This window comes from Primulina huaijiensis, chromosome 3 (assembly GCF_012295235.1).
Source record: "Primulina huaijiensis isolate GDHJ02 chromosome 3, ASM1229523v2, whole genome shotgun sequence".
Classification (NCBI taxonomy): Eukaryota; Viridiplantae; Streptophyta; class Magnoliopsida; order Lamiales; family Gesneriaceae; genus Primulina; species Primulina huaijiensis.
In genome coordinates this window covers 18841116-18855653 of record NC_133308.1, presented here as the reverse complement: position 1 = coordinate 18855653, position 14538 = coordinate 18841116, and the positions used below count along the sequence as shown (strand labels likewise).

At 37.7% G+C, this 14538-nt stretch overlaps 1 protein-coding gene and 1 non-coding gene across 4 annotated transcripts; one reads left to right on the top strand and one right to left on the bottom strand.

Annotated features, from left to right (window-relative positions):
• The first annotated feature begins 337 nt into the window (after window positions 1–337).
• LOC140973586 (neutral ceramidase 1-like) lies at window positions 338–6489 on the top strand. 3 transcript variants are annotated; one of them, XM_073436514.1, is made up of 11 exons: window positions 338–472; window positions 613–751; window positions 913–1279; window positions 1479–1687; window positions 1923–2264; window positions 2946–3210; window positions 3339–3609; window positions 3678–3803; window positions 4538–4601; window positions 5155–5324; window positions 5847–6489. In XM_073436514.1, exons 3-11 carry the CDS (start codon window positions 966–968, stop codon window positions 6396–6398), a joined length of 2313 nt encoding a protein of 770 aa, XP_073292615.1. In that variant the 5' UTR covers window positions 338–472; window positions 613–751; window positions 913–965; the 3' UTR covers window positions 6399–6489. The 3 variants fall into 3 exon arrangements, with proteins under 3 accessions (XP_073292615.1, XP_073292617.1, XP_073292616.1); XM_073436516.1 differs by having other exon boundaries at window positions 825–1279; XM_073436515.1 differs by lacking the exon at window positions 338–472 and adding an exon at window positions 495–513.
• Window positions 6490–12870: 6381 nt separating this feature from the next.
• On the bottom strand, window positions 12871–12976 carry LOC140974672 (small nucleolar RNA R71). Its single transcript, XR_012174830.1, has one exon. It is a non-coding gene; the product is annotated as a small nucleolar RNA R71 (small nucleolar RNA).
• Window positions 12977–14538: the final 1562 nt, after the last annotated feature.

Sequence of the window (14538 nt, the reverse complement as noted above, 5' to 3'; positions counted from 1 at the left end):
TTTCAAAATCAAGTATTAACACATTTTACTGTCAATTTCAAACTTCGATATTTAATTAGCTACTGAAGTGAATACATAATTATAATCTTAAAATCCCCTCTTCATTTTTATATTTAGAAATACCCAAATAACAAAACGTAGTATATTTTTATAGAACTTTCAAATCTATTCTAAAATATATTTTGAGTAATATTTGAAAATGATTTTAAAAAAATATTTATTGAAATTTTTAAACACTATTTTAGTTCCTTGAAATTCATTATTACGATTAATTTTATATTGAATAATAAATTACTATTGAATAATAAATTACTATTGAATAAAATCATTAATAATAATTAATTTTCCGTAAAACTCGTTTTGGAAATTTCTCATTTATTCTTACCTGCGAACACCTGCACCAAAAAGAAAAGCTTTCAAAATTCACCTATAAAGTGGTTTCGTCGCTGGAAATCTTCTAGTTTCTTGCTCAGTGAGTCACGATTTCAACTATTTTTTTTTGTTTTTTCGAAGGTACGTGTTCATGTACTCTTCAAGATTTTGTGTCTTGTACGTACTGCTGAAGCGGAGCGTGCACGTCGCGAAATGATTGTTTTTGTCCGGTAATTTCAGGTTGCTTCTTGCTTAATCGTGACGGCGAAACCGAATAAATTTTGTCTGATCCTGCTGCTTCGATTATTGGCGGATTAATTTATACACGGTTGAGCGAGATTTTGACCTCGTTAATTTGAGCATTTTCGATACTGATTAGGTAAGCTGCCGTGAAGATTTGGGTTTTGTGTTTTCTTCTTCTTTCTTGTTGGTTATGTGATATCGTGTTCCAGGTTGTGCTGCTAAAACTAATATTTTGCCACCTTGATACCATCTCGCGTGTGTTTATGTTCCTGTTTCCATCATTTTGTCTTTGGTTAGGAAATGCTGAGAAGCGATTGATCAAGCCAATCGGTGCTGTTGTTTGACTTACCATGGCGAGATTTATTGGAATGATTTTGTGGCCAGTGTTTTTGTTACTCTTGGTAGAGAATGGGAGATCGGTAGAATCAGCTTCTAGCTATTTACTCGGGCTTGGAAGCTATGACATAACTGGACCAGCAGCTGATGTTAACATGATGGGATATGCTAACATGGAACAGACTGCATCTGGTGTTCACTTCAGGTTGCGAGCTCGTGCTTTTATTGTGGCAGAGCCGCAGGGGAACAGGATCGCTTTTGTGAATCTCGATGCTTGTATGGCATCCCAACTTGTGACAATAAAAGTCCTCGAGAGGTTGAAGACGAGGTAGTATTTCTTCTTAACCAACTAGTCTCGTCTGCGTTTGCTATATATAGCGGAACCCAAGTCACAGTGAAGCATAGTTTACTGAGCATATTTTGAAAAGAGTTGTTACCTTGCTTTGTGTAGTTGTTTATGGGTGTAATAGTAGTTTCGTTAATATTGTGCTATTTGATATGAAAGATGTTCATTTTCGCTATTCCAGGTATGGAAGTCTCTATAACGAGAACAATGTAGCCATTAGTGGCATCCACACCCATGCTGGCCCTGCTGGCTATCTTCAATATGTTGTGTATCTTGTAACATCCCTTGGTTTTGTACGTCAATCATTTGATGCCCTTGTTGATGGAATTGAGCAAACCATCATCCAAGCTCATGACAATCTTCGACCAGGATCAATATATGTGAATAAAGGTAATAGAGTAGTTCTTATAGTCTGTTAATGTGAATGTTAATGCGTATGCCTAAGTGGAATGAGTGATCTGTATATCTGCCTTGAGTCTCTACTTTTATTTTTATGATTCGTGATCTTATGGTTCCTTAGAAGGAACAGATCTCAAGTATCACTGAATATGTTAAAGTGGATTGTTTAAAGAAGTTATTGACATCTCTGCGTATCATATTCACCAATATTTGGATCAAATAACAGGGGAGCTTTTGGATGCTGGCATTAACCGTAGTCCAAGTGCCTATCTCAACAATCCAGCCACTGAACGTGGTAAATATAAGTATAATGTTGATAAAGATATGACCCTCTTGAAATTTGTTGATGATGAATGGGGCCCAGTGGGAAGTTTCAATTGGTTTGCTACCCATGGAACATCTATGAGTCGTACAAATTCATTGATCAGTGGGGACAATAAAGGAGCTGCAGCACGCTTTATGGAAGATTGGTTTGATCAGAATAGTGGCGTTTCATCTTCTATCATTCCTGAAGTTGATGAAAACACCCGAAGAGTCTCAAACATTATTTCGTCTGTCAACGACAACCGTAAGTTCTTGGATCATTAACAAAACAAGTTGCGATATTGTATAACATCTTCAAATACAACATGGTGTTTGTTTTGCGTGTAGAATTGTAATAGCAGGGAATCTCTTTCGTTCTTTGCTTCACGTCACCCTTTCAACTTCAGACTTCAAAATATGAACTTAAATTGACTTAGCCACTGCATCGTGAAAAGAATAGTTTGATATGTTAAGAAAAATGCTGTAAATTTTCGAGAAACGATCAATGAATCGGTTTATTTTCATTTGAGGGCTTAAACATGTGAGCCTGGCTACAAAGCTTCGGTCGTTACATGTTCATAGAAATATCACATTCTGTTATTGAATGATACTCAGATTTTGATGTTGAAGAATGTTGCTGCTAGGAGGAACTGTGTTTCTTTGTAATGTTCTATATTGATTTGGATTTAGAACTTTGCATTACATTTTGCTATATATTGTGAAATTATACTGTTGGAAGAAATTTATTGTAGGCTTCCATTACTCCTACTCAAATCTATTATTCTGTGTCTACCTCTGATGATCAATTTATTTGTCAAGTAAAGACAGCATAGCACCTTGATCTTTGTAGGCATGAACATGCCTAAGAATGAACCTCGGCACAATACTTAAAAACTGAATTTAATTATTCTGCTTTGTTAACTGTTCATTTTGCGGTCCTATGCAGATCATGAGTTACTAGAACTTGCTGCTTCTTTTGAGCGTCTGTCTGGTAAGTCAACCACCAGATTTACGAGCATTGCAAGACGTGTAAGAAGTTCTCTTAGGCAGGCTGATAATCCAAGATTTGTATCTGCATTTTGTCAAACCAATTGCGGCGATGTTAGTCCAAATGTGCTCGGGGCCTTCTGCATTGATACTGGATTGTCTTGTGATTTCAATCATAGCACATGTGATGGAAAGAATGAGTTGTGCTACGGTCGAGGACCTGGGTATGTGTGCTTCCATATTTTAGGATTTTGTGGAATTTTACCGTAATCACAACTTTCTGCCTGACTGGAGAACAGATAATTCTTGTGTACACTAAAATATGAAAATCTTATATTCAACTACATGACAGGTATCCGGACGAATTTGAAAGTACACGCATTGTTGGAGAAAGACAATTTAGAAAAGCAGTGGAACTTTTCAATTCAGATTCAGAACAATTAAAGGGGAAGATTGATTATCGCCATGCTCATGTTGATTTCTCCAACCTTGAGGTGACAATTCCCAAACAAGGGGGAAATGATGAAGTTGTAAAAACCTGTCCAGCAGCAATGGGGTTTGCATTTGCTGCTGGTACAACTGATGGACCTGGGGCTTTTGATTTTAAGCAAGGGGACAACAAAGTATGGCACTTGAATTTGTTTCTAGAGTTTATGCTTCAAGTTATCATATATTAATGTTCTCTCTTCAGGGGAATGCATTTTGGAGGCTGGTGCGCAACTTACTCAAAACACCAAAAAAGGAACAAGTTGATTGCCATGATCCGAAACCCATTCTTCTTGATACTGGTGAAATGAAGGAGCCTTATGATTGGGCAGTAAGTTGTAATCCTACCACGAATCATTTGTTTTTGTAGTAACGGCCTTGAAATCTTTTCTACTTTGCTTTTGAAGTAGTTATGTAAAGATCCAAGCATTCACTTCTTGGTTCCATCAAAACATAACTGATATATTGCTTGCTTTGGTCCCTGTGTGTGGTTCTGTAGATGTGTTACTCATCTACGAGGTAATTAACTTTGCTTTGAGGATGTAAAGTAGAACAAATGCAAGTCAATCTAATTGCCCTGCGTCCCACTGGGAGACCTTAAAAACTTTGGGGTAAAAACACATTCACACAATTCCAGAGAGCAACAGAACTCAGGAGTTCGAGCTATTGCTGTGGTTGGCAAATAATGCAATAAAACACTTTGTAACCTTAGTAGTTTAACATTGATCACCCTTGATAGAGCATCTTGAGTAGTTCAACAAATTCCAACACTGATTCTGTGAGAGAATTGAAGGGTTCTGACTTTGCGTTCATGCTAATGCCGTAATTGCACAGAACAATCTAAAGAAATGGGTTTCGACCAATGTGGTTGAATTTTTTAGATGCATTTTGAATAATATATTTATTTGAGATGAATTAGATTCTCAGGTTTTGTGGCCTCTGGTATTTTTTTTCTCATTGTTTTTTAAATTTTGAGTATGTTAATATTCCCTGCTCCCCCTTAATCTCCCACCCTCCTGAGAATCATAAATTTATCATCTTTAGTGCTTTTCTCCTCTTTTGCAGCCTTCAATAGTTCCAATCCAAATTCTGAGGATAGGGCAACTGGTCATTCTCAGTGTACCTGGAGGTACAAAAGTTAATTGGAAGTGTTTGTGTACATGAACTTATCTGGCATTCAGTCCATTAGAATAGAAGTTAAAGAGGATATTTATCAAATTTTAAAAAAGACCTAAAGTTAGGGATTTATCAATGGGTAATGGTACTCGTTAATGGTTGATCAAATCTGATGGATTCACCTTCTGAAACAAGAAGTTCTTTTTCTTTAGCATAAGGTTTGTCTCCTACTAATAAATTCTCTCTCGATACGTTCCTCAAAAAATCCGATTCGTGCGGATTCTTCCTCGGATCGAAACCGATTCGATCCGAGCTCTCTTATTGAATTGCTCATTCAACGAGCATTCTCAATATTATGCCTGTTAAAATTAAGGGTGTGTTTAAAATAATTACTAATGGAGCCCAATATGCCAGACTTGTACAAGATGAGGTCATGTTTTGAATAGTTTTGTTAACTTGTTTCTTGATCGCTCTTAAATCATTACTCCTTTATGTTTTTCTCTGTGGGACTTAATTTGACATGATTAGGAGCTAAATACTTTTTTGTTCTACCATGTCCTGTGCAGAATTCTCCACAATGGCTGGAAGACGGCTCCGTGATGCTGTGAAAACAGTGATCACAAGTGGAAATAGCACTGAATTTGGTAGTCATGTCCATGTTGTCATAGCTGGGTTGACAAATGCGTATTCACAGTATGTAACAACGCATGAGGAGTATCAGATACAAAGATACGAGGTAAGTCATCATTCATTAATTCTGATTAATTAATATCATTATAAGTTTGACCCTTGAATTATCTCTTGATCACATCACAAACATTTCAAAAACCAGGCATAGATCCTTTTGATTGGTCTAAGCAAATAACAAAAGCTAGCAAAAAGCTTAGATGTCACATATATTCTTCCATAGAACAAATTTGACCGTCCGACAGCAAGCCTAATCCGGATGCAACATATTACACACTTATTATTGGTTTAGGATAATATATTAATACAGGTTATCAATTATCATCCACTTAACAAAGATTTTTGAGGTTTTTGTTGGTGAGCCTAATCTCGACACGGACTTGTAACACACTTACTGGTTTAGTATAATATAAGTTATCCTCCAATTAATAAAGATCTTAGAGGTTTTTGTCTGGATTTGTATTTGAAATGCAATCCAATATGATGACCAAACGTAGTGGAGAATATTTGAGATGGATTATTTAACAATTTATGAGACATATTTGATTTTGTTTTTTATGATGCGCATCAGGGTGCATCAACATTATACGGCCCACATACTCTCACCGGCTATATTCAAGAGTTCAAGAAGCTTGCAACTGCCCTTATAAGTGGAAAATCAGTCGAACCGGGGCCACAACCTCCCGATCTTCTAGAAAAACAAATTAGTTTACTCACACCGGTTGTGATGGATGCAACTCCTATCGGTGTCAAATTCGGAGACGTAAGCTTAGATGTACCAAAGAACGCCACTTTCAAGAAAGGTGACAACGTGACGGTGGTTTTCTGGTCAGCGTGTCCCAGAAATGACCTAATGACTGAAGGCACATTTGCTCTTGTAGAGATTCTTAAAGGTAGCAGCAATTCTTGGGAACCAGCTTATGATGACGATGATTTTTGCCTAAGATTTATATGGTCTCGGCCTTCTAAACTTAGCACTCGGAGTCATGCAACTTTAGAATGGAGGATACCCAAAACTGCGTCTTCTGGTGTGTATAGAATTCGGCATTTTGGTGCTGCAAAGGGTCTTTTGGGATCAGTTAAGCATTTTACAGGTTGTTCGAGTGCTTTTGTTGTCGTGTGAAATTTAATTTACTAGTATTATGCATGAAAGGTGTTGTAACATAATTAACGGTATACATTTTAGCAAATTAATGAAAGGACTGTTAAGAGTATGTTGATGGTTTGATATAAACTGTGGATAGGCCTAATGCACACTGTCCATCTGTCCCTGGCAGTACATGCAGAGCTTTGATGCAAAAAGGCATTGCCACAAAGTTTTGGAACAGTTAACCTTGAATCAAAAGTTAATCTAACATGCTAACCTATAATTCACAGAATCTACGGGGGCTCAGTTAAATTTTTACAAATCGAAAGTTGTTTTGGCCAAATCCAGTTCCACAACCAGGACACTTGCGATGCCGAATTTCGATATTTCTTTGGATGCATTGGTTGCAAAATAAATGGAAGCATTTCAGGATTTCTTTGGATACAACACACTTTGGTGTGGCATAACAAAAGCTGTTTCAGAATACAAATTAGAATAGGCTTACAAGACATACCCCTCTTTAGGACGATCCAAACACTCATGGATAGCCTTGCAGTTTTTGATCTCATCTTGTATTTTCTGAATTGCAGACTCCCCAGTTTCACAAGTCAATTCATCAACTGTCCTATTCAACTCCATTAGTTCTTCGTCGATGTTCTTCGCTCATTTTTGTTATTTAAAATCGTGTCTCGGTGATCCCGAGTTCTAAAACAATTTAAGCATAGGAGCAACCCATTTAATGAAAAGATCGAATAAGGAGATCAACTTTCATTATTTAGTTCCACTTGAATGTCATCCCGGAGCTGTTCATGATCCTTCTTTGATGAAGCCAGAGCAAATTTCAACATCTGCAATTCCTTCTCAGGGTCCGCTAATTCCTACTTCCAGATTCTAGATTTATATTCATGAGCCGGTCTTCTTGAATGGAACTCAAATCTTCTATATTATTAAGTATTTTAAAATAACTAATTTTTGTAGCTAAAAAACACTAATTTTTTCCTCTAAAATGCATTCCCCTCTATATCTTAAATTTTCAGAAAATATAACAGAAGAAATAACAACCTTGAACAAAAAATTTGATGAGGAAAAAATTGATCCTGTGAAGACCCAAAGAATTAACACACAAAGCCATGAATTAAAAACACATTCAAATCATGAATTCAAAGAGGAATTTGAAGAGCCATAACAACATGTTAATGGTGTTTAAGGCCATTAAGAAGGCCATAAACAGGGTTGTAATGGTAGCCTTTTCACCTCCCTTACATGAGCCTATAAATAGTGGCAAAAGGGTAGGAGAAATCACACCTTCCAGCAGCATTTCAGCAACTCATTCTTGTCCATTTTCAAAGCACCGCAGCAGCCGAATTCTTGTCCTGTTCGACGCAATCCAGCAGCTTTCGTGTCTGAATTTTAGTTGTCTTTCCCTCAAATCTTTGAATATTATCATCAAGTAAGTGGGCTTTTGCTATACTTTTACGTACACTTGCATTTCATAAGTGTATTACTCGATATATATATACAACGACATACTTGTTCTTCATAGGTATGTCCACAATTGCTTAAAAATACGCTATGTATGTTTTTTAAAATTCGATCAGCATAATATATTCGTTCCTAATTATTATGAAAACCTTTGAACAATTTGTTGTTTGATATTAGTTATAATATTTGAAATCATGTTTGAAATCTTTGAAATGCACTGTAATGATTCAAATTAGAAATGACAAGAAAATTCCGATATTTGATATGTTTTGTTTAAGGTCCTGATGCAGCGGGTTATAATAACCGTTCTTTTGGCCTCACTCCTTAGAGGAGTAACATATAGAAGACTGATCAGTAAACCATGAAAATGAGATGATTTTCAGTGCTATTTTTGTATTTTGTTCGTATTTGATCCAACATGCTTATTATTGAAATTTTGATAATGTATTCGTATAATTATAACCTTGATATTTGTTATGCACGATCGACCCCCATTTACTGAGTATTTCCCAAATACTCACCTTTTACATTCTCACCCTAAATAAGAACGAGGAACAAATCGAAGATAAAGAACAAGAATACTTTTGGGGATGGTGATGAAGCCAATCCAAGAACAGTCTTGTCATTCTGTCTTTTAGTTGTAGTATTGTGTTTTACGCTTCCGCATTTCGTTGTAATCGCATTGTAAAGACGATTATTCATTTATGTAATAGACTGGATTTTGGCTATTTGATGTACTACGTGGCTTGTTGTTACACGATTTTAAATTGTTAAACAACGTCGATGGTACGTCTCGGTTTCGGGGCATGACATTTTAGTGGTATCAGAGCCGCCAGATCCAAAATCCGGCTGGAATTTTCCCGACTTGCATATATTACGAATAAAAAAGATATCAAAAGAAAAATCTAGTTACCAAGTAACTCAGGAGTCTTAATTAAACTTCCTAGCGTGGTGCCTCGGGTTCAGTCTTATTTTGACCTCCTCATCATAATCTAGCACATGAATAACATCTTCCATGCATGCTGAATCCTTTTGGAGCATGAATTCCCTATGAAAATTTCCGAACTTTCTACTCTTGGAAATTTTCTCGGGTGTCGAAACACTTTAAACTATCCGTTAACGTTGATATCCATCTTATTTTATTGTTCTAAGCCTTTCCATTTGTTTTATTTCAGGAAATGGCTTCAAATTCTTCTATGCCTCGTACTCGGACCACGGCTCGCATGAGTGTTATACCCGTCTCTGACAAAGATACTATCATTAAGGATCTCCGAGCATCTCTCGTCCGAGAACAGAAAGACAACGGGAAACTGATTACAACTCTACATACTCTGCAAAAAGAGAAGCATGAGCTGGAGGAATAGAAAGCTCATCTCCAGGCTTTCTTGGAGCAGACCTCTTTTATAGCGGTCTAACGATATCAGCAAGATGCAGTGATCATTCAAGAACTGCAAGATTCGGTACAGCATCTGAATATGCATAATGAACACTTACAAAATCAGGTTCAACAACTTCAAGATGCCCTTATCGACTTGGAACCTGAAATGGAACCAATAGAAGAGCCAATGGAAGACGAAGCAGTAGGAGATGGCGAGATTTAGATGATTGAGGATTTAGTGTCGCAACTAGTTGTAATAAGGATTTTTAATCCATTTGTTTTATCATGAATTTTCTTTCCTTTTGTGCTTCCTAAAACTTAGATTTGTATTTCTTCCCTTTTCGTTTGAATCAATAAAAAGTTTATTTGGTTTTGTCAATGGTCGTTTTCAGTTCATGATTAACTCCTATATATGTTGGTAAACAAATATCTTAGAATCTTGTACCATTGTAGGACATGGACGGAAGACCGGTACGAAACAACCGCAACCCGTGCTACGGAAATCGCAACAACAACCAGAATAACATTGACAATGAAGGGAACCTACCTCCGCCACCACCACCACCACCAAGATTGGGCCTAAGTCAAGTCGACTTAATGGCCATAGCAACTATTGCGGCCACTACCAACCAAGGGTTGGATAACACAAACGCCAACGGCAATCCGCCACCACCAGGACCTCCAGCATATGGGGTCAAGTACCACTATGAGTCTCTACGAAAGAATCGAACTCAAACATTTAAAGGAGACTCGAACCCAGAAATTGCCCAAAACTAGATCAAAAATATCGAGACCCAACTCCGCCTACTCGAGATTCCCAACGAGTTCAAGGTGGATGTGGTGACACCATTCTTATAAGAAAAAGCAGCCAAATGGTGGGAGACGGTCTCACCATCTTTGACAGCAGATGGACCAATCACATGGCAACAATTTAGAGAGGTATTCCTGAAACAGTATTACCCTGCTGAAGTGAGAATACAGAAGTTGAGTGAATTCAAAAATTTCGCTCAAACTTTGGATATGTCTGTGGTGGAGTATACTTCAAAGTTCAACTCCATTGGAACCTATACACCCACTATCATGGATGATGATACCATGAAAATGCATCGGTTCACGCGTGGTCTGAATAGCCGTATCCAGTCAGCTTTAGTAGTTTACCAACCCACGAGCTTTTCTGATCTAATGGGTGCATCAATAAGAGCCGAGACAAGCATCAAGCGCTGGGAGGATGAGAACAAGAATAAGCGACCTCCTTCTGAACAATCTTTTCAAAGGAAGCAGCCATTCAAAAGACCAAATCAGTCCAGTGGGTCATTCAAAGGCGCTTCATCCAGTCCAACCTACCAAGAGGCCAAGATGTGCCCCATCTGCAATAACCGCCATTCTGGGGAATGCCAAAGAAAGACTGGTGCATGCTTCAATTGTGGGAAGTTGGGACATCGAATTGCTGATTGTCGCGAGCCTAAGAAAGAGACATAGTCAAATACTGATACTACCCCAAGCAAGCCAAAGGAAAATAAGCCTAACGCTCGTGTGTTTGCAATGACTCAGAAAGAGGCAGATGACTCAAATGATGTCGTGGCAGGTACCATTGATATAGGTGGATTTTACGTGTTTTTCTTATCATGTTATGTCGCAGTGTGTTGCATTTATCATTTAGATTGCATGCATTTTGTGTTGTGTTAGCATAATTTATGTTTTCTTGTTGCTCATGTGTTTAGTTGGTGAAAATGCAAGAGATTTGTGAAGAAATTGAAAATAAAAGGGAGAAATGTGAAAGTCATCCGCCCGGGCGCCTCCAAGATGTGATAAAAAGAAGTTGTGCGAAAGTTATTCGCCCGGGCGGAAACTTATGTCCGCCCAGGCGTGTCAAAGAAAATGTGAAAAATAAAATCTGCGCAAGCCATCCGTCCGGGCAGAAACTTATGTCCGCCCAGGCGCGCCTGTATTTTTGGAAAAAATTTTTGGACGATTCCTTACCTTATTTTTTTGGATATGGATGATATGGAAGGGTTGGGAGGACGATTTTAGAGGCATTCAGACATATTTCAGCAGCCACCACAAGCCTTGGTGTGGAGTTTTGCGCTTGAAGTTGAAGATTCGAAGATTTCCGGCCACAGTTCTTCACAGATCTCGTCTAGCCTAGTATTTCTAATCTAGTTTCTATCATTTAAACCTTGTTTTGTTTATTTTAAATATGAATTCGAGTAGCTAACTTTAAATATTTGGGATTTAAGGGGATCCTACCCCAAACTTTGATCTAATTAATTTATATTTCGATTGTTGTGTTTTTCTTGAATGTACTATTGTTTTATCGTGTTGTTAGAGGGTAACTAAGTTTAATAACATTTTTATATTGCGAGTGAGTTAGAGAGAATAACTTGTGATAGGAACGAGTAGTATAATCCGTGGATCCACAATTTACATAGATATATGAAATTAGATACGCGCCGATAGTCATAGTCCGGTAGGGCGAAAATTAGGGGATTTCATAAATCGACATGCGATTAAATCTTGATAAATAATTAAAGACATTTAATTACTTCATTGAGTAGAATTAGTTTTGCATAGCTCGAGAGAGTGTGTTCAATTGAATAGAAAATCCTGTCGGAAGCATATAATCACTATCGAACAAATTAATTAATTAACGAGGGGTAGGTGAACTGAAATTCTCAACAAATTCATTTCTCATTGAATTTTAACCATCCATTTTAGATATTATATTTCATTATTCAATTCTTGAATCATTTTATTTACATATTTATTTAAGCATAGTAGTAATAAACAATCAATCAATTTTCGTTGCTAAAGATTTAATAATTGAAATAATAATTTTCAAATACAGTCTTCAGTTGAATGATACTCGTACTCACGTACATTATACTATTACTTGACGTCGTGAACTTGCGATTAATTTTGAGCATATAAAACCATATTTTTATTAAGGATTCCACAATGCAAGTTTTGCTCGACTAAGTTTTTGGCGCCGTTGTCGGGGACTGTTAATTCACAATTTTATTTTTAGTTATTTTCTTTAGCATTGTTTTATTTTTCTTGAGTTAACACTCCATATTATATTACAGATATCTTTTCCAGTGCATGCCAAAGTCACTTGACGTGGAGCTTGAGCAGTTTGATCCTGAAATTAAAAGAACTTTTTGCAGGAGAAGACAGTAGCAAGACTGAAGGAACTGATGGAGAGGCACGAGCACGAGCATGAGCATGAGCATGAGCATGAGGAGGAACACCATGATGATAGACATGTTGAGATGCCACGCCGCATACCGATGCTAGAGTATGCCCAGCCTTCTTTGGATGGAGCACGCCCCAGCATTGTGAGGCCTATTGTGCGGGCAAACCACTTTGAAATCAAGCCAGCAATAATTAAGATGATTCAGAATACAGTCCAGTTTGGAGGGTCTGCTGTAGATGACCCAAACACGCACATCGCAGATTTTCTGGAAATTTGCGATACTTTTAATTTTAATGGAGTTTCTGATGATGCTGTTAGATTGCGTTTATTTCTTTTCTCCTTACGTGATAAAGCTAAAGCATGGTTAAATTGTTTGCTTGTAGGTTCGATCTCCACATGGGAGGATATGGAAAAGGCGTTTCTTATCAAATACTTTCCTCCATCTAAGACCATGAAACTGCGGGCAGACATCACCACATTTGCTCAATTCGAGCAAGCGTCTTTATATGAGGCACGGGAGCGCTTCAAGGATCTATTACGAAGATGTCCTCATCACGAACTGCCACTTGGGTTAGTCGTTCAAACATTTTATTATGGCTTGCTTACTCCTAATCGTACTATGATAGATGCTGCTGCTGCTTGTGGAAACCTACTGAGAAAAACTGCTGAGGAAAGATACGATTTATTGGAGGAGATGGCTACTAGCAGCTATCATCCTCAATCTGAAAGGAGCAACCAGTGAAGAAGTGCAGGAGTTCACCAGGTAACTGACCTTTCCGCTATTACTGCACAACTCGATGTCTTGAACAGGAAACTGGATGGTTTGAATATGGGTGGCACGACTATGCGTCTTCAAGAGATATTTTGTGAAAAATACGGAGGGGAACACTATGTTAAGGACTGTCAAGACAGTGGTCCTATTTATGTGCTAGAAGGGGCACCAGTGAATCAAGTGGGAATCCAAAACCCTCCAAAGAATGATCCGTATTCGAACACATATAATCCTGGATGGAAGCAACATCCCAACTTCTCATGGGGTGGTCAAAACAGTCAGAATTGACCACAAGAAGGACAACCATATGGGAAACAACCGATGTACAGATCTGACCCTCCTATAGAAAAAAAGTATAATTTGGAGCAAATGATGTCTAAGTTTATCTCGTCCACTGAAACTAGACTCCAAAATCAAGAGGCATCGATAAAGGGGCTAGAAAATCAGATTGGGTAGATAGCAAAGATGATAGCGAGTAGAGAGCTAGGCACCTTGCCAAGTAACACCGAGACCAATCCAAAAGAGCAAGTGAAGGCCATTGAGTTGAAGAGTGGAAAAATTTTAGAGTCAAGAGAAAAAGAAAAAAATCAAGTGCCGGATGAACAGACCGAGACTTCTAAAGGTAAGACTTCTAACACTACACCAGCACACACTGCACAATCTAAAATTGTTATACCTCCCCTTTTTTCCTACAGCACTGAAAAAAACAAAACTTGATGCACAATTCGGTAAGTTTCTTGAGGTATTTAAAAAATTGCATTTCAATATTCCTTTTGCCGATGTTTTGATGCAAATGCCTAGTTATGCTAAATTTTTGAAGGACATATTAGCTAATAAGAGGAAATTGGAGGATCACATGACGGTGAACTTAACTGAAAATTGGTTTGATTTGATGCAAAACAAAATCCCACCGAAACTAAAAGACCCAGGGAATTTTTATATTTCTTGCATGATTTGTGATGTTGTTTTTCACAAAGCTTTGTGTGATCTTTGTGCAAGTATTAATCTTATGCCTTTATCTGTATTCAGAAAGCTCGGATTATGAGAGCCTAAGCCAACTAGGATGTCTTTGCAGCTGGCAGACAGATCTGTCAAGTATCCACATGGAGTTATTGAGGATGTGCTAGTGAAAGTGGATAAATTTATTTTTCCTGCTGATTTCGTGGTGTTCGACATGGAGGAGGATATGGAGATGCCTTTAATTTTGGGGAGACCGTTCCTTGTGACTGGCAAGACCCTGATTGATGTTCAAGAAGGGAAGTTGAGATTGAGAGTGGGGGAGGAAGAGATTACTTTTGATGTTTTTAATGCACTTAAGCACACACTGCATTCTGATAGTTGTTATAGAATT